Source organism: Carlito syrichta, unplaced genomic scaffold (assembly GCF_000164805.1).
Source record: "Carlito syrichta isolate Samal-C Ts95f unplaced genomic scaffold, Tarsius_syrichta-2.0.1 Scaffold301830, whole genome shotgun sequence".
Taxonomy (NCBI): Eukaryota; Metazoa; Chordata; class Mammalia; order Primates; family Tarsiidae; genus Carlito; species Carlito syrichta.
The window spans coordinates 15,452-35,494 of NW_007245926.1; the positions used below are offsets into that span (position 1 = coordinate 15,452).

General features: G+C 44.0%; 1 protein-coding gene across 2 annotated transcripts; it reads left to right on the plus strand.

The window, feature by feature from the left end:
- The first annotated feature begins 8 nt into the window (after positions 1-8).
- On the plus strand, positions 9-11,231 carry DDX20 (DEAD-box helicase 20). Of its 2 annotated transcripts, XM_008055357.1 has the most exons (11): positions 9-635; positions 913-1,007; positions 3,546-3,714; positions 4,285-4,399; positions 4,525-4,667; positions 4,818-4,956; positions 5,055-5,113; positions 6,113-6,195; positions 6,542-6,647; positions 6,775-6,876; positions 9,502-11,231. In XM_008055357.1, exons 1-11 carry the CDS (start codon positions 329-331, stop codon positions 10,662-10,664), a joined length of 2,481 nt encoding a protein of 826 aa, XP_008053548.1. In that variant the 5' UTR covers positions 9-328; the 3' UTR covers positions 10,665-11,231. The 2 variants fall into 2 exon arrangements, 1 of the variants encoding a protein (XP_008053548.1); XR_002481820.1 differs by lacking the exons at positions 3,546-3,714; positions 4,818-4,956; positions 5,055-5,113; ... (2 more) ...; positions 6,775-6,876; positions 9,502-11,231 and having other exon boundaries at positions 310-635; positions 4,525-4,546.
- The last annotated feature ends 8,812 nt before the right edge of the window (positions 11,232-20,043 follow it).

Here is a 20,043-nt window from a genome sequence, read left to right on the forward strand (position 1 = left end):
CAGGCCGCGCGGACCCGCCCAGGAGAGCGCGGGAGGCGGGGCGGTGCCCCCACCGTGGGCCCACGGCGCCCTCTGCCGGCCGCGAGCGGACACAGGCCGGTAGCCTCACCCTCCTTCTCCTCCCTCTGCCCGCCGTCCTCTGGCCACGCTTTCCGTGGCTGGAGTTCCCGGGTCTCTCCCAGCCTCCGTCTCTCCCCTCCCTCCGCGCCACTCCCAGGCCCAGCGTGTCGGTGTCCTCGCGGGAAAACTGCCCCTGAAGTTTTCCTCTTCTCGCTCCCAGGTGCCCCGCCCCGCCGCCAGTATCGCGAGAGCTGGCGGCGCGGCCACCATGGCGGCGGCGGCGGCTTGGGAAGCCCGGGTGGCCGGAGCGGCGGCGGCGCTGGCTGTGCCGGCGGAGCGGGCGGCCACGCCGGGCTCTGGCCCGGAGCCGACCCCGGCGCCCGCGAGGGGCTTGCGGACGGCCCACGACGTGGGCGGCCCGCGGCCCCGCACGGGGGACGTGCTGCTGGCGGAGCCGGCGGACTTCGAGTCGCTGCTGCTGTCGCGGCCGGTGCTGGAGGGGCTGCGGGCGGCCGGCTTCGAGAGGCCCTCGCCGGTGCAGCTCAAGGCCATCCCGCTGGGGCGCTGCGGGCTCGGTGAGGCCGGGGACAGGAGGGCCCCGCGGAGCCCCGGGCGGGGGCTTGGGAGACGACCCGCTGTTGGGCTCGGGGAGAGTCGGGGCCTGGTCCGCGCGGACGGGGCTTCGGCCTTTGAGAAGCTGGGCCGGCTAGCGTGTGTCCGGACTGGCTTCGTGCCTCTTGGAGATCAGCTACAAGCGTGGCAGCTGCCAACGAGGGGATCCCTGGAGACCCTTCTGGGTCTCTGGTTCGTGCAGTTCTGGCTGGTGATCGCTTTTGCTTTTTTCCCCCGCAGATTTAATTGTTCAAGCCAAATCTGGCACTGGGAAGACCTGTGTGTTCTCCACCATTGCTCTGGATTCTCTGGTCCTCGAAAACTTAAGCACCCAGGTGAGTTAGCTTGGGGGACCCAGAGGAGGATGCCATAGGTGGGCTTTCCCGTCGACCAGGTGAAATACCCGTAGCTCCTCAGGTGGCGGTGAATTTGATGAATGATTGAGCTAAGCCCTGTGAAAAAATAAAAGTAGAGTTAAGGTCATTGAGTGGTGGTGGTGGTGATGGTGGTGGTGGGGATAGCCACCAACGATATGCAGGGTTAGCGTTTGGAGGTTGGCATTTTCTATGATTAGGGTATCTTGAGAATAAGTCTGTATATGTCAGTTTTCTCATTATTGAGAGCACAAGCAGGGGGTCTTTCTTCTTTTTTTTTTTTTGAGTTGGAATCTCACTCTGTCGCTCAAGCTGGAGTGCCTTCCAAGTAGCTGGAACTACAGATGCTCGCTGCCACGACTGGCTAATTTTTGTGATTTATTGTAGGGACGAGGTCTTGCTGAGTTGCCCAGGCTGGTCTTGAACCCTCAGGCTCAGGCAATCCTCTCACCTTGGCCTCCCAAAGTGCTGGGATTACAGGGTGAGCCACCATGCCCAGCCAAGTCTTTATTCTGTAGTTACTGAGTAGATCCTTGTGAAACTTAGCATCTGGCTCGATTCAAGTTGGTGTGGCGTTCTGGCCACTGCTGGTAACTGCAGGTGGCTTCTAAAGTTCTGTGAATGAGCTCCCATCTCTAGGTTGTCTTGCAGTATTTCTGGGATTGCCTTACCCAAATTCACAGATTTGGATTTGGGAATCATTTCTTGAACAAAGATTTGTTTAGCTTGGCTGGATGCAGTGGCTCACGTCTGTAATCCCACTTTAGGAGCTGAGGGAAAAGAATTGCTTGAGCCCCGGAGTTCAAGATCAGCCTGGGCAGCATAGCGAGACCTCTTCTCTCAGAAAAATAAATTTAAAAAACTAGCCGGGCAGGCATGTACTTGTAGTCCCAGCTACTGGGGAGACTGAGGCAGAAGGGATCGCCTGTGCCCAGGAGGTCTAGGCTGTGGTGAGCGGTGATCGTCCCACTGCACTCCAGCCTGGGCAACAGAGTGAGACCCTGATTCAAAAAAGATCTGTTTAGCCCATATTACATACAAACAGAATGCCACGCTTTAGGGATTCAAAGATGATTTAGAAATGAATTAGTTATGATTAGTTGTTTCTCATAGGCTTACTTTGTAGCTTAGTAGTTATGGCAGACTTTATTTCAAGTTCTCAGCCATGTGTATATCTGATGATGAATCTTCAGTGGTGGTTTTTAACCCAGATACTCATATTCATCATCTGGGAAGCTTTTTGAGTCCCATCTTATGTTTACTAAATCCTGGGTGATGCTGCACATAGGAAATCCTTCTACTTTCCAAGGTCCTGGGCCAGTGTAAGTTAAGAACATACAGTTTTACCATCTCCTCCTCCAGTGGCTCTATTGCACAGTTTTTACCATGACTCCAGGCCTTTTGTGATCTAGACACTAGAGCCACTCTCTGACCTCCTTTACTTTCCCCCTAATTCTGTCGAGCCACCTGGGCCTGCCTTATGTTACTCAAATACTCCAAGAACACTGCCATCTGACAGCCTTTGCATCTGCCGTTTCCTCCTCCTGATCAGGTCTTCCCCAGGGGTCATGTAGCTAGCTCTACTCTGTGCTGTACGTGGAGGCCTCTGCTCAGATGTTACCTCCTTAGAAGGACTTCTTGATCACCTCGTTTAAAATGACTCCTTTTTTCCCTGTTTGTTTTTTTTTCATCAAACTTTTCATTACCTGCCATTATTTATTTTTGTTTATTGTATGTATTCTTCTTATCCATGAATGAAAATGCCACGGGGGCAAGGACTTTGTATTGTTTACTCTTGATTCCCCAGCAGTTAGTATGCCGTCTAACAGTTAGTAGGTTCTTAGTATTTGTTGAATGAATACATGAACGAATGAGTGAGTGGAATATAGTCAGCCCTCTGTGTCTGTGTTCTGCATCTGAGGATTCAACCAACTAGGGGTCAAAAATATTTGGGAAAAGCAAACAAATTGAAAAATACAAGTACAAAATATAGTATAACAACTGTTTACATAGCTTTTACGTTGTATTAGGTACTAAAAGTAACCTAGATATGATTTAAAGCAGTGGTCCCCAACCTTTTTGCATCAGGGATCAGTTTCATAGAAGACAATTTTTCCACGGGGCAAGGGAATCACCAGGCAATCAGGCATTAGATTCCCACAAGGAGCACGCAACCTAGATCCCTCGCTTGCGCAGTTCACGATATATCTTGTGTACCTGTTGGGAACCCCTGATTTAAAGGATGTGTGTAGGTAATATGCAAATAATGCCGTTTTATGTAAAGGACTTGAGCATCTGCTGATTTGGCTGTCGGGGGGGGGTCCTGGAACCCATCCCCTGCAGATATTGAGTGACAGTTGTGTTTTTCCTTAACAATAAGAATTGATCATTTAGAATGATCATTTAAGTGAAATATTGTATAGTGCATCAGTTAATAAGTGTACTAATCATATATTTATTTCTGTGACTTATTAAAGGTATATTTCACATTTTCTTTAGATTTTGATCTTGGCTCCTACAAGAGAAATTGCTGTACAGATACACTCTGTTATCACAGCCATTGGAATAAAAATGGAAAGTTTAGAGTGTCATGTCTTTATTGGAGGCACCCCATTATCACAAGATAAAACCAGACTTAAGAAATGTCATATTGCTGTTGGATCTCCTGGTAAGATAACAATGACTGTTGGTAACTGGGCTTTTAAGGACCTGAACACTTTCAATATAACAGTAAAGATTTATGGGAGTGTTTGATAACTGTGATAATTATTTTGATTAGAAATGGAGAGCATCAGGCCAGTGAGAGATAGGCACATGAAAGGATTACCAGTGGAATTTATTCCTAAGGGTGTTTGAGGACATATGCGATTGGCTTCTGAGAAATGAGGTGACTTTCAGGAAGTCCTTCTAAACCATGGATTGGGATTATTCTTTAGTTTAATCATTGGGTCGTGAACCACTCAGAATCAGAGTGTCACATTCAGTGCCTTAGCATTCAAGTCTTTGGCTAGGAATGGTATTGATTTTCCATCCTTACTGGTGGATGGAAAATAATGAGTTTAGGCACGATCAGAACTCAGGGTTGCTAATTTGTAGTTCAGTGTAAATGCATGATATGAGTCGAGTCAGGAAACTTAGCAGTACAACCTGTGAGTAATTAGAGTGATACCATTGACTGAGATTTGTGCAAATTTGGTACCTAATGGATATTTCAATGTATTTTTTTTCTGGAGTTTAGGCAGAATTAAACAACTCATAGAGCTTGACTACTTGAACCCAGGCAGTATACGTCTTTTTATTCTTGATGAAGCAGATAAGCTTTTAGAAGAAGGCAGCTTCCAGGAGCAAATAAAGTAAGAAAAAATAAGTAACTAACTTGACTATTAAAATGATGCCCAAATCATCTGTCTTTAGCTTTTCTGGGTGTGAGTACTCTCTGGATAATTTCCATGTTACATATTTTTCTTCTGCTTTGCAGTTGGATTTATTCTTCCTTGCCTGCCAGTAAGCAGATGTTGGCAGTATCAGCTACTTACCCTGAATTTTTGGCTAATGCTTTGACAAAGTACATGAGGGATCCTACTTTTGTAAGACTGAATTCCAGTGATCCAAGTCTCATAGGTGTGTACAGATTTTGGATACTTACAACATTGGCTTGTACATGATACTTTGGAGATTTCTCTTGCCTAGTTGTCTATTAATGCTTTGTAGTTGCTGTCAGAACATAGCAAATATGTGTGTTTTAACTGAGGACTCTTGACATCTTTGTAGGTTTGAAGCAGTATTACAAAGTTGTCAGTTCATACCCTTTGGCACATAAGATTTTTGAGGAAAAAGCTCAGCATTTACAGGAACTGTTCAGCAGAATTCCATTTAATCAAGCTTTAGTCTTTTCTAATTTGCACAGCAGGTAATGTAACTTAAAAGGTCATCTGGGGTACTTGAGATGTAGCTCGAGGTTAGGCTGGGGGCAACATTTGTGAAATTATAGCCCTTTGTTTTTCCTAGGGCACAACATTTGGCTGATGTCCTTTCATCTAAAGGCTTTCCTGCTGAGTGCATTTCAGGTAAGATACGTTAATCTTTGTTTAATATGTTGATATGAAGCCTCCAAAGTCAGGAAGAAGAAATACTACTTCATGAGTTGCCTTGGGAGTGTGAGGTTACATTGAATCTTCAGAGTAAAGGAAAGTTCATACTTAGTTTTCATTGAAACTTGATTTATCAATATTCTTGTGTTTTTAAGGAGTAATTTGGTACATAGTAAAAAATTAGAAAACTAGTGTTCAAATAGACTTAATTTTATTAGAATCTCTTTGAGTTATATCGTGAGGAACTTAGTTCTATAAGACAAAGTTTGTCTTTGTTGTCTTAAAAGTATTTTGTTTCTTTATGTAATCATTGTTAAAATGCTAAGAATTGCTAACAGAATTGACTGTCTAGTAGTCTTGTGGAGGGCAAAAATGATTCAGTTCTTGTTACAAAGTTAAATTATTACTGTTGGCCTAATCAGAATGAAAGCCTTAAAGGAATTTTCGATCAGTGAGATTATTTATTTCTTTATTTTTGTTGCCTTTTGAAGCATCACAGATGCGATTCTCTGTAGAGTTCAGTCTGTTGTCTCAGCTTAATTTTCACTTGCTCTCTTGAGCTTGTTTAGTCATGGGATATCGAGATAGTGTCGAGGCTGTCCTCTACTGCACCAGTCTTTTGACTGTAGATCACACTCAACACTAATTTATAAACAATGATTTAAAGCAGTTTTATTTTCCTAAGAATCGCTTATTATAGCTCATATGTAACTTTGCAGATAGAACCTTCGATCTTCAGGCATAGCCTGGTCACCATTTAAAATTGATTTTCGAATTTTAAGTTGATTTCCTAAACCATATTTTAGAAGATTCTGACTTTAGATCTTAACCCAGATTTGCACAGGACAGAATTAGTTGTGGTTGGTATATTTAAAGTGTTAAGACTGGGAATTATAATTTTTGCTTTTTGTGGATTTGATAAATATGTATTAGCTTAGTTGTTTTTACATGACTTGTCTTTTTGGATCTTTTTAGGTAACATGAATCAGAATCAACGTCTTGATGCTATGGCCAAACTGAAGCAGTTTCATTGTAGAGTCCTCATTTCCACAGATTTGGTAAATTTCCTGTTCAGTTTGGGTGACTTAATCCATCTTGACATAATGTTCTATTATCTGATGTACAGATTTCATCTATTATTTTCTGTGGGCGGGTATAACTAACAAAAATATCAGAAGATAATTATCTTTCCATTGCCGGGAAAAATGGTTTCTTAAAAATGTCTTTAAGATTTTGATGTATGCTCTTGAAATGTGTTAGTCATTAGGAATGAATTTCCTTTTCCTCTGCTCTTAAATATCCTGGTATTAATTTGGCTCTTGGTTATACAAGAAGAAATAGTGTGTACTGGTAGTTGTGCTATAGTTAATGCAAGCAAATAATTGCTGTCTTCTTCAATTCAAGACGTCCCGTGGGATTGACGCTGAGAAGGTGAATCTGGTTGTAAATCTGGATGTACCATTGGACTGGGAGACATATATGCATCGGATTGGCAGAGCTGGCCGTTTTGGTAAAAAAAAGGAAAAAAAAAAGAAAAAAAAGTCTGAGTGCTTTCTTTAAGGGGAGGAATCTATAATGTGGCAGCTGGTGTCACTGATGTGAAGATGGTTTACTGCTTAACAATCCCTCTGCTTTAGGAACATTGGGACTGACGGTGACCTACTGTTGCCGAGGAGAGGAAGAAAATATGATGATGAAAATTGCCCAGAAATGTAATATCAACCTTCTCTCATTACCAGGTACATCTTCTCTGTTTGATTTTGCTGACAAAGCAATAACTGTGGTGATGACTGGCAAAATAGACACCTAAGCATGGGGGCTTGTGCCTATAATACTAGCACTTGGGCAGTTGAGGCAAGAGGAACATTCAAAGGCCAGGAGTTTGAGAGCAGCCTGGCAACACAGGAGGAGGCCCTGTCTCTTAAAAAAAAAAAGATGGCACATGCCTGTCGTCCCAGGTACTTGAGGCTAGGGTGGGAGGATTGTTTGAGCCCAGGAGCTTGAGGCTCTAGTAAACTATGCTTGTGCCACTGCATACAGACTGTCTCTTAAAAAAAAAGCCAGGAGTTCAAGATAAAAAATAATAGCTTACGATGTGTTGGGTGCTGTTCCCAGCTCTGTAGGTACGTTAACTCATTATTCTCACGACAGTCCTACGGTTCCTACGATTATTGTAGATGAGGATATTCAGACATAGAGAAGTTAAGTAAAGTTGTTACAGCTGATAAGTAGCAGAGAGGGGGTACAAGCCAACTGCTGGCACATGAAAAATGAGGGCTATATTAGCTCTGTGTTTTAGTTAGTGGCCTTGCAGTTTGATCTTATTCTTTGACATGAGGGAGTCTGTTTTACCTCTTTTAAGTTGCTGTGAAGGTAATTCTTGGTATAGTCTCCTTTGTCGTCATGATGAAAGAACAATTCTTTAATTTGAACACTATTTTGAAAAATTTGAGTGAAGTGTTTTGATTTTAGTCATGCTATTTAAGTGCTTTTATGTGCTGTCTTGAAAACATTGCATGTTTGAAGCTATTAATAATCTCTTAAAAACAAAAAGCCTAAAAAAATTCTGGAGTGGAAATACAGTTTATTTGGTATGCATCAAAAATATACACTGTAGGGTATATATGCATATATAGATACGAATGCATAAATATATATGTAATACATACAGGACCTTGTAGAATATGGGGTATGTAGTTATTGAGTAAATATAACAGGATTTTGCCGATTTTATATTTAATGTCTTTAGTTATTTTACAAAGCTCGTTTAAATACTTTCCTGGGAGTCCTATGGATTCTAGTAATTCTGGCTTGATAATAACTCATTCTATGATCTTTTATAAATCTTTCTAATTAACCTAAGTTTAATGTCCAGATTTCCAAGATATTTTAAAGTAGATGACCTTTAGGTTCTATATCAGTTCTAAAACTATCAGTTCTTTCTATGTATAAGTCTATTGCTGGTCTGAAAAATAAATTCAAAATTGGTAGAAGTGAGTTAAGACTTGTTTTTTGTAAGATTCAGTATCATAGCATCTAGTGATAAAAATAAAGTTTGCCTTTGGATACTGGAAAATGATATATTTGGATCTTTATGTAATGTTAGCAGAGCCCTGAAATCATGAGAAAATGATATTCATGCTGTTAGAGCTCTATTGGACTGGAAACTTGTATGACAACAGACTGTTCAGATGAGTTGCCCAGGGCAGGACTAGGAGGGAAATTGGCCTGTGTTAGAGGCCTCGGCAAACAACTCTAGGCATTTTAGTCCTGGAGTCTGTTCAGCAAACGATCAAGAGACTCCATTGACAAACACCGAGCTGAGGGACTTAGTGGGTGCAAGTACATAGAGCACAAACAGCAACAACAGGCAAGATCTTTGTGAGGCAGGGACTGAGGGTACCTTGCCTGCCTCAGACAAAAATTGGTCACACTTTGGAAAGGTCCGAGTAAAGGTGGAGGCAAATTGTCACACCTGGATGTACTAGAAGGGTTAGAGGGTTGACGCCAGCAAACTTTTAAAAAATTAGAAGTGACATTGGTATCATAGATCTTTTCACAATCATCTAACTTTTTTTTCCTCCTGTAGAGGTTTTATCTCTACTGTTAAGGGTTTTGATTTCTTCCTGTTGGAGTATTGGGCAACAGATTTGGTTGGGTGTACAGAGCTGGAGTTGTAATACTTCCTAGTTGATATGCTTTGAGGGGCACACAGTTCATTTTCTAATATCTTGTTTTGCTCTCTGTAGTGAGGAGAATAAAGGGAAGGGACTGGGGAGAGGGAAGAAGGAAAAGATGGGAGAATTGCTGCAGACTTGTACGTCACTCCCAGAGCAAGCTCTTTTTGAGTGGAGATGAGGGGAGATCGTACTTGTGAGTGTGGAATGGGTCTTCTATATTGCTTAGGCAAATTTCTTTTCTTTGTTTTGAGTCAGGGTCTTACTCCGTTGCCCAGGTTGGAGTGCAGTGCTATGGTCATGGCTCACTGCAGCCTCGACCTCCTGGGCTCAGGCGATACCTCCACCTTAGCCTCCCGACTTGCTGGGATTGCAGGCATTTGCCACCACACTTGGCTGATTTTTTGGTTTATTGTAGAGACAAGCTCTCGTTATGTTGCCCAGGCTGGTCTTGAACTCCTGAGCTTAAGTGATCCTCCGGCTTTGGTTTCTCAAAGTGCTGGGATTACACAAAAGAGGCACTGTGTCAGGCCAAAATGCTAATATATTTCTTAAGCTTCTTAGTGTATTATTTGTATGTTTTATTTCTTAAACTGATTTGATCATGGAAAACTTAATGAACTCATTCAGAAAGTACTGGACTAGAATAGCTTGAGAATTTTCACACTTTCTCTTCTTGTTACACAGATCCCATTCCTCCTGGTCTGATGGAAGAATGTTGGACCTGGGATGTGGAGGTTAAAGCTGCTGTGCATTCATGTGGCTTAGCAGGTGTCCCTACCCAGCCCCTCAAAAAGCAAGTTCAAAAAACAGAGAAACCCTTTCAACCTCAGAAAGCTCATGGTAACCATACAGCTTCCTCTAGAAATAATTCTGTCTCTGCACTCTCAGTCAAGTCAAAAAATAATACCAAGCAAAAGCTTCCTGTGAAAAGCCACTCAGAATGTGCAGTCCTAGAAAAAGCATCGTCACCAGAAGAGCTGGGCTGTGCTATACAAGCCGAAGAACAAGTGAAACATTCCGTTCAGACCCCTGTTGAAAACTCTACCAGCAGTCAGCACCAGGTCAAAGAAACCTTGCCTGCGCACCTCCCCAAAATTCCTTGTTTGTCTTCTTTTAAAATCCATCAGCCGGGCACTTTTACATTCGCAGAGTTGGTAGAGGATTATGAACATTATGTTAAAGAGGGGCTGGAGAAACCTGTGGAAATCATCAGGCACTACACGGGCCCTGGAGGCCAGCCTGGGAATCCTCAAAATGGTTTTGTGAGAAATAGAGTCACTGAAGACAGAGTCCAGATACTGGCAAGTAGTAGCCAGTCTGGAGACTCTGAGAGTGACAGTGATTCTTATAGCTCAAGGACTTCTTCTCAGAGCAAAGGAAATAAGTCAAACATGGAAGGCTCTTCTGACACTCAGCTGAAAGACTCTAAATCTTCTCTTGTAAATGGCCATATCTCTTTGGAACAAACTCTGAATGAAAATGACACCCCCAACCTAGAGGACTATCAAGAATCACCTGAAACCCAGATGAAGGCAAGGCATAAAGATGGGGCCAGCCACAGAGCTAAGCAGAGCCGGAGACGTCCGCCCAGGCGGTCTTCCCATCGACTGCAGACAGAACGCCAGGAAGATGGCTGGTATGAGGGTCACAGGGAAACACTTCCAAGTTTCTCTGATACCTATCAGGATTATGAGGAGTACTGGAGAGCTTACTACAGGGCGTGGCAAGAATATTATGCCGCTGCTTCTCAGTCATATTACTGGAATGCTCAGAGACATCCTAGTTGGATGGTGGCCTATCACATGAATACCATTTATCTACAAGAAATGATGCGTGGGAACCAGTGACTGTAGGATATGCCTGAGGCCATCAGGAACTGTCCACAAGTGACATCTTTGGATATCTGTTCTTGACCTGCAGTACAGTGGCATATAGTGGCATTTTTGAAGAGCTTGGAAAGACTTGAGACTTTCCACTGGGACACATCTATTTTTCAGATTGTTTTGATGTAGGCCAGGTATGTCATCTTCGTTTTTAAGAATTTTTAAAGAAAATCAGATTCTTGAAAGAGAATTTGGGGGACAGAGCTGAAGTTCCCAGGGTGCCATTTTCTATAAGCTCTTCCCAAAGAAACATTTATACCACTGATATATATACCACTGCTTACTTAACAAATAAAAACAGTTGAGATTTGAAAATGTTAGTTTGCTGTGGAGTTCTTTACAAAAAGCTTGGGTTGTGTTTCTGTAGAGGTGCATTCTTGCAGAAGTTTGTAGCATGATAGATGAGAAAATCCTACTTTCTTTTAGGTTTAGGCAGGAAGGAATATTTGAACATTGCTTTAGATTTTCCCAAAGCTACTTGATTTGATGCTGTTGGAGTCAGTAAAAATATTTGTTTCTGGTAAAAACAAAATTTTTTTTTTTTGAGTCAAAGTCTCACTCTGTTGCTGAGGTTGGAGTGTGGTTGGAATGCTCACTGCCACCGCAGCCTGTTGGGCTCAGGCAGGCCCTCCACTTCAGCCTTCCAAGTAGCTGGAACTACAGGCATATACCACCATGCCCAGCTAATTTTTTGATTTATTATGGAGATGAGGTCTTGCCGTGTTGCCCCAGGCAGGTCTCAAACCCCTGGGCTCAGGGAGTCCCCTCCCCTCAGCCTCCCAAAGTGCAGGGATTACAGACATGAGCCACCATGCCCAGCCGGTAAAAACAAACGTGTTGACATGTTTATTGTTTATCTTCTGAATGGCTGTTCTTAAGATTGTGAAAGCTGTCCACGTTTTTATTGTGTATTAGATAGCTAAGGGTCATCAGTGGCTGTCTCACTGTGTTGCTCAGGTAGAGAAACAGCTCTTACACTTTGTTGTTTATTGGATCCTTTTATGAATTGAATCAAAGCTATTGATTGACCCCAGAAAATTTCTCATTCCATGATGTAGAATTGTGACTCATTTTAAGGGGTTCATAGACCTTCTGAAGCCCATCTGTGGAACCCAGGTTAAAAACTGACCTGCTCTTAGGCTAATGGAAGGTTCTCACTCTTAGTTTCAGGTATTTTGCGGAAGCTGAAATTTATTCTCTTCAGACTCTTCTCAGTATGGCTAATGTGTTGAGAAGTTTTCCCCAGTTTTTACCTCTAATCCAAGGGCAGCTGCTATTTTTGTAAGATGGTGCATCTATAAATTATGTAGAAAAATGTAATTGGAAGTTACATAGTCTTTCCTTTTCTCTGGTTTTCCTATGATTTAGCTTTTGGTTCCCAAACCTGTATATGAACTAGGCTTTTGGTGAGAGAACTCCTTATGTGTATTTGCTTCATGTTGTAAGAGGAAAGCGCTTCTTTCCCGTGTACATGCTCGTCTAGGCAGTATCTGAACACTTTTCCCCAGGACTGTCGGCTGGCGCCCATGGGCACTGTCATTTATTGTCCAGCACCCACCTAACACAGTCCTAAACTCCTGCTTAACTTGGATTCCTGTCATTTGGATTGGTTGATGGTAGGCTTTACTTAACACGTCTCGGTACTGTATATGAATTGCCAAGTTAAGTGAATTAATTAACACTATAGATAGCAAATCCAGAATTAGGTCCAGTATGTCATTAAGAAGTAGAGATTTTAATTACACATTTAAATAAGATCCTGTCGTTGCTATATAATTGAACTTACTTCGTTTTCTACCCTTTCCCCTGCAGTACCAGCTAAGTTCACAGTTTGTCATTGCTAGGGAATTTTAGTTAGGGTATTGCTGCATCTTAATTAGAGATGAGGTTACCTATTAGTCTTCAAATTAATTGGATTCTCTATTTTGTGTTTGCTTTTTTATTTCCCCACAGAAAAATAAGCTGGAAGTGAGCATATGCATAACACAAAAATACAAATTGTTTCCATTTCCATAAGTATTTACCAGGACTATTGCAGCTGCTACCTTTCCAAATAAGAGGTCATTACGGTGTTGAATGTGAATGGAATCTGCTGCTATTTGTTCATGTCTTATCTTTGTGTGGAGTACATACAAGGGGGACCCCTAAAATCAGAATTATTCCTTGGAGGGTGGGACCCTTGTAGTACAGGCTCCCTCCAATAGGTGAGTGTTTTAGGAACCCATCAGTGTACCAGCTAGCATTGTGAGAGGCTGCATTCGATTTCAGTGAGGTTTTTCGGAGGTTCTTTCAGTGTGTTTGCTCATTTCATGATTTATGAGTGCACCTGTCCACACTGCACTGAGTGTTCAGTGGTTTTTGACCAAAAATGGTATGATTCACCCCAATGCCCCACCTTCCTCTTCTCCCCAGCTCTCCTCGAGTGACTTTGTTTCCCTCATGCAAAAAATCCTTGAAGGGAAGTTTTGCTGATGTGGAAGGGGTGAAACAAAAGATGGCAGAAGCACTAAAAGGCATAAAAATGCATGAGTTCAAAAACTGGAACAGTGAAAACAGCGTTTCAACAGGTGTTTCAAATGGAAAGTACTCTAGCCAGGTGCAGTGGTTCTCACCTATAATCCCAGCACTTTGGGAGGCTGAGGTGAGAGGATTGCCTCAAGTATTGTAATATTTCACTAACCTTTTAAAAACATGATTTAAATATAAACTTTAGTCCCTGAATACTAAAAATAATTAAACATGAATTAAATAATTAAACTTGTGGTCAACCTGTATGAGACAGGAAAGTAGTTTGAAGTTTTTAGGGCTTTTCTCCTTCCCTTAACTTTAAGTAATTTATGTTAATCTTTAAATTATATTTTTGATAACCATAGCTGGCTTTGGAACTCCATCATGAGGTTATCTTCTTGTTTGGCAGAATATGTTTATTATTTTATACCTCTATGAACAAACCCATAGATCCCACTTGACATTTAGTGCTTTTTTTTTTTTTTTGAGTCAAAGAGTCTCACTCCGTCACCCAGGCTAGAGTGCAGTGGCACGCTCATGGCCACCGCAGCCTTGACCTGCTGGGCTCAGGTGATTCTTCCACCCCATCCTTCCAAATAACTGGAACTACAGGTGCACACCACCACACCCAGCTAATTTATTTATTTTATTTATTGTAGAGACAAGGTCTCACCAAGTTGCCCAGGCTGGTCTCGATCCCCTGGGCTCATGCAGTTCTCTTGCCTCTGCCTCTCAAAGTGTTGAGGTCACAGGCTTGAGCCACTGCATCCAGCATTTAGTGCTTTCAAATGGAAAAACACAAATTGCTCAGTGCACATCTGGGTTCCAGTTGCTTTCAGTAACTGGAGTAACTTTCCAGTTACCGGATTATTTGGACTGCGAGTCTGTAGTGACACCTAGTGGGTGACAAGGATGTGAGCCTCGGTGATGAATTTTACAGCCAACTTCTGGGCCTTTGGCATCATGCATTTTCCTTGATATTCCATTTCTATTATGTTTTCATTGATTAGGATCTTGTTGGGAAATTGGAAGGGTGTGCCTTGTTGCCACATGGTGAAATATGGGAATGCCTGTTCTCCTTAATCAGAATTGTTAAGGTTAGAACAGACCTTCCGAAGTATAAATCCAATCCTCTTCTTTAAGAGATGGATGGGGAGGTGTCACTGTGTTGCTCAGGCTGGATTCAAAACACCTGGGCTTAAGCCATCCTCCCGCCTCAGCCTCCTGAGTAGCTGGGACTACAGGTGTGAGCCACTGTGTACCAATTCCCCCATTTTTAAGATGAGGGAAAAACTGAAGCCAAGAGGAAGTTTCTGATGTGAAGTCACACAACTAAGTGACAGGACCTACACCTGAGCCTCTCTGCTGCCTCATTCCCAAGCTTTCTACTATACCCCGTGCAGCATTCAAAGTTGAATTTTCAGGCCTGTCATCCCAGCATTTTGGGAGGCCGAGGCAAGAGGATTTCCTGAATCCAGTGGTTCGAGACCAGCCTGGGCAACTTAGTGAGACCTCGTCTCTACAGTAAAATCAAAAAATTAGCCGGGTGTGGCGGTGCTCCCCTGTAGTTCTTGGCTACTTGGAGGACTGAGGCGGAAGGATCGCTGGATCCCAGCAGGTGGATGCTGGGGTAGCTCCAAGCGTGCATGCCACTGCACTCCAGCCTGGGCGACAGAGTGAGACTCCCGGCTCAAAAAAAAAGTTGTTTTCTTTTGAGTTTGAGAAGTTGGCTTAGGTGAAGGAGTAGATAGTCTTTGTAGCCTCAGCAGAACCAGTACTGATATATAAAGGCAGATTTTCTTTCAATAAAATGGGGTTGGGCCTTAAAACAGCTGTTGACAAATGCAATCAAATGCCCTTAGAAGGTGAATATCCATGAAGACAGCATCCTTGCAGGCAAGAACCATCGGGACACCCTAGGGGAGTAGCTGACGTGGGGGCAGGGGGCCAGGGAGACGACACGAGGCCTTGAACACGCTTCTGGGATGCTGCGACTTTTCTCTAGCAAGGTGGAAAGCCTGTCTTTGTTAATTACCCTTATTTTCCAGTGTATAGCAACGCTTTTGGGAGGAAAGAATTGGTATTAAAAGAAACACTCCTAGTCATTTTAGGGTTTGTGGCACATAGTCTGTTTAATCCAGATTGGATACATCAGGTACAGCCGTGGCACATGACGCGATACTATAAATGATAACACGTGTTTTAACATATGCACTACAGTTTCAAAAGAAGACGACAGGAAACGCAAGAGTTTTTTTTTATAGAAAGTTTTCACATGTTTATCTTCCTGCAGTTTTGTACAGTATATTTCTTCTTTGCCGTTGTGATGTTGGTAAGCAAAGCCCATTTATTATACGAAAATAGAAAAGAACACACGATGTTTTTCACGATGACATGAATGGGTGGGGGGGATGTGACCTCTAAGGAAAACATTACATTGGAATGTCTGATTATCAAAAATATACCATCCCTCCCACCTCCCAGGTTTGTAAAATAGTCCATTGGTCCAAGGAGCCCCCCAGGACTTGGGTCAGTGCCCTACACTGGTTAGAGTGACATCGTCCAGTGTAGTTGCGTAACCTGCTAAAATAAATGTCATTCCCACACTGGATGAGAAAAAACATAGAACACTCTGAATAGAAAACAAGACTCAAAAGGAACCCCTTGAAAGCTGTTTCGTTTTCCGATGGCCACTTGCTCGTTTCAATGACGCTCTTCCTGATGCTGTGTAATGGGCTCCAAGGGTCATGGGTCGAAACAGTGTTTTTCCTTCAGTCATTTTCAAGCTTTGCAAATAATGAGATTTCATTGGGGAATCAGAAAGGGAAAATAAAAGTTTGTCACAGTTACCATGCCAACAAGTTTAGAAGGGACACTAATATTGCCTTAAATGAACAACATTGGGACCTTTCTGCCTTATAGTTACCTGGTAATTCAAGTGAGGGAGACTGGATGACTGGAATTCATCAATAACCTCAAATCTAGTGTTAGCTCAATTTCAACCACTACCGCTACAAAATTTTTTAAAAGACAAGGAAAAAAATCTAGGTACATACCGTTTCAATGTACACATTCCTTGCCTGCATTCTAACAAGTAAGTGGCACAATCCTGAACTGCAGGAATCATACTTTCCAAATGACAAAATCCTCAGCCTATCCACGAGTCGACTCCTGTTAATAGTGGAACAGCATTGCCTGTCCACTTTAATTTCTGTTCAGATTCTGTGTGGTTGTAAACTAATGTGTTCAACTGCCATCGAGGCTCTCTGTTGGTCTTTTGGAAGGGAGTCTGCGCAGTGAGTCCCGAGCCTGGCACTAGTTACGAACATCAGAGACAAAGGAGAAATGGTACAGAGTTTGCCTCTGGAGATCCCAGTTCAGGGTGGTTCTGGATGGAACGCTTCCTCCCCTTCATCACCCTTGAAGTTTAGGTGTTAAAAACACCCGCGAGCCTCAGTCCCATGCGACATGGCGTGGAGGGAGATGCCAGGATGTGATGTCTAGGTCCTGGATCGCAATCGCAGTTCCGCCACTAACTTGCCACGGGAGCTCGGGTCAGTCCTCTAGCTCCTCTGCACAGTTTTTGTCTCTCGGAATCAAGGATTTTGTTCCTTTACCTGTCACCACCACAGATGGTAGTTAAGGACTATAAAAGGTATACTTTGAAATGTTGCCCTAGCCTTGTCTTTATTGAGATGATGTTTGACTGGAAAAAAAAGTCCACTATTCACGTGCTCACTGATTTCTGACAGAACTGATGGTCCGTACCTGGTTCTACCCAGAGAGTGGTGGTCTCCAAAGTACGCTTTCCATGAATACAGTCAGGTGATTTCCAAGGGCGGTGTCTCCAGGGGCAGCATGGACGCTTTGCTGGGTCCTCTCCAAAGCATCACCGCTCTGAAGGGGTGTGGTGGAGAAAGCAGTAGACCAGTAGCCAAGCGGCTTGAATTCTGGCTTCAGCCCTGCCATTAAATGACTGCGTGACCTTGAGCAAGTCTTTTAATTTCTCGGGGCCTCAGCTCTCGAAACTCTAAAATGAACGAGGTGTTCTTTGATTTCTTCTAGTTCTGATATATTCTTAGTATTTTCTAAGTTTCCACTTATTTGACATTTGGATGTAGCTATTATGTGATCTTAGATACCTGTCTCCCTAATGCTGAGTGGGATTCAATGAACAGGTGGTTGTGGGAATCTTTTATGATGCTGAAGTGGTTCATGAACCAATTCATGCTCAAGTCATTGCACCAGAAATCCACTGGCCCTAGAAAACCCTGATTTACTCATTCTTCAGTCTCTGGTCCATGAGACTTATTAAACAGATTCAGCACACCTTGGACCTCGCATTTACTTACAAATACCCTTTTACAGGGTGGTCTAGCTGTGCTGTGTAGACAAACCACCTCCCCCTGGCTGACATCTTTTGACATCATTGAGGTGAGCTAAGTAAGTCCTCGATCCCTAGCTGAGATTCCAACGGGGCCTGGGAAGAAGGAGATAGGCCGATGGTCTTTTAGGACCTGGCATGATGTGGGCTTTGAAAATGAAATGGAAGGAACACAAAGCATTCCATTCATTAGGGTCGATAAACACCACGGGAAGTTGAGACAGGTTATTTAAGACTTAATTTTTGCGGAAACCATGGCAATGCTCCCTTGGTGCATTACTGAACAGATCCTTTCTTGACTCAGTCACCATCCTAATCCTGTGATGAATGTTCTTAAGCCCAGGCGGTCTGCGTGTGTCTTCAAACATGTTCCCCCTCGCCACTCTATCCCTGACCCCACTCAGAGCTTATGACGTGTAACTTACTTACATGGTCCCACTTTTGTACCATTTCCCATTTTTTAAAGAGAAAAATTTCTAGTCCTTTGCCCTCTCGGTGACATTCAGCCTGATCTTCTAACTGATGGGTGTATGAAATGAATGGATTTTGAGCATGAATAGGAAGTCTCCAACATATGAAAGAGCTCCGTTCTGAGAGTGCATTTGTAAGTCCAGTTTAAATCCAACAAAGTGAGCCTAGGTACCCAACTAACACAATCAGCTAGAGAATACTGTATATATTTAACAGACTATACTGACACCTGGTGGAAAGAAATAATATATTTAAAAAATGCAGGTGTACCCCATTAAAGTTTGTAACTTGAAGGTTCGTATGTAGGGGACTTCCTGTGTTCGCTCATGTGTTTAGGCTGGTTTTATGCGTGTGTGTATACACCTTCCTATGGGGTTGGATGGCAAAGCTTTTCTGCCTCCTGAGATCATAAGCTCAGAGGGCAAGAACCACTGCATTTCCACTTTAAGGGGAAATCCTTGCAGCCAGACGCAGAGCAAGAACTCAGTCAGTGGTCACTGAGGATACGCATGAGATCAAGACAGAAAGAGGGCTCTCTCCTCTGCCCTTCTGCCCGCCTTCTGGTCAGGTGCCACTCCCAACCCTCGGCCTTTCCCTGCCTACAGGGTCAAGCCAGCTGGGGTCACAGGGAAGTCCACGGAGAGCATGTTCAGGGTCCTGGCTAGTGAGACTCACTTTGGTAGCCGTGATGGGCAGAGATGTTCAGTGGCCGTGACAGGCAGAGACGCGAACAGCCCACCACCAAGCTGCGGGATGGGTAAGAGGCTTCTGAGGAGCCCACGTGTGCCAGAGCCCCGGCTGCGGAGACTACAGGGGGCAGCTGGGGGCTGGGGAAGGTGGGAAAAAGCTGCTCATGGACCCCGAGGCCCACCTCCTCTGCTAGAAGCCGTGAACGACGGTTCGAAGGACTCCAGAAACGTCATCCCCAGACACACCGGGGTGCAAGCCACCCGGTTAGACATGTCGTGCAGGTCTCCGAGAAATAACCTTCACTCCTTCGCTTGCATGGAGGCGATCAGACCTCTCCCCTACTTTGGCTGCCTTCAGGGGGATCAGACCTCAAGACATCCTCCAGACCAGGTGAGAAGCCTCTAGGATCTCACGCTCAATTCTACGCTCTGGGGCATCCTTCAGGAGGCACACAGGCTTAACCTGCCACAGCTTCCACGTGGGAGGTGACTCGGGCATGGCCCAAGGCAGAAGAGTCTTAGCTCACTGCCCCCTCTGGAGGAAGGGGCCGCCTGGCAGAGCTCTGGGTAGCCTTTACAAGGGTCCCGCCAAGAAGGGTATGCAGCAAGGAGCCTGCGGCCACGAGCCCTGGGGTCTTCCATTCCTGCGGGCGTTGGCTGTTTCATTTCTCATGACCCCAGCGTGGTGAACCTGGCCATTCCTTTTCTTCGGGGAAGCCCCTTTGCCTCACGCGGTGGACTTCCCTCACCCCGACACCCTCCCCATTTCTGCTTCCTTCTTTCCTCTTCGGCAACTGCATTCACACCAATGAAACTCCCAGGCACGCGTCTGCGGTCCCTGGCGGCGATGGAGAAGGCTCTACCAATGTGTCTCATATCGCTGGGATCCACGTAGAGACAGATGGCTGGACACAGAAACAGCCAGAGGGTAAGCAAGAGGAACAGAGACAAAGGAGACGGGGACAGACAAGGTAAAGATTGCCGTGTGGTCACGTGGCAGCTCTACGCAGGTCAGCTGGGCAGTGGGGCCCCCGGCTCAGTTGACCTCGCCCACCTGGGGAAATGGAGCGAGAACTCAGCGGCAACTGACTTCTTAGCCTAAAAGCTTTTGCTATAAAAGGAGAAGGAGAAGAAGAAAAAGGGGGGAAAAAGACCTCAAAAAAATGCATTGTTTTGGTTCAAAGGTGTTGGATCCATGGAGAAAAACATTTCACAAAACTCCGTTGGTATTTTTGTTTTCCACCTTTTCCCATGAATAAATATTATCCATTAAGAGCCTTGAAAAAGGTGC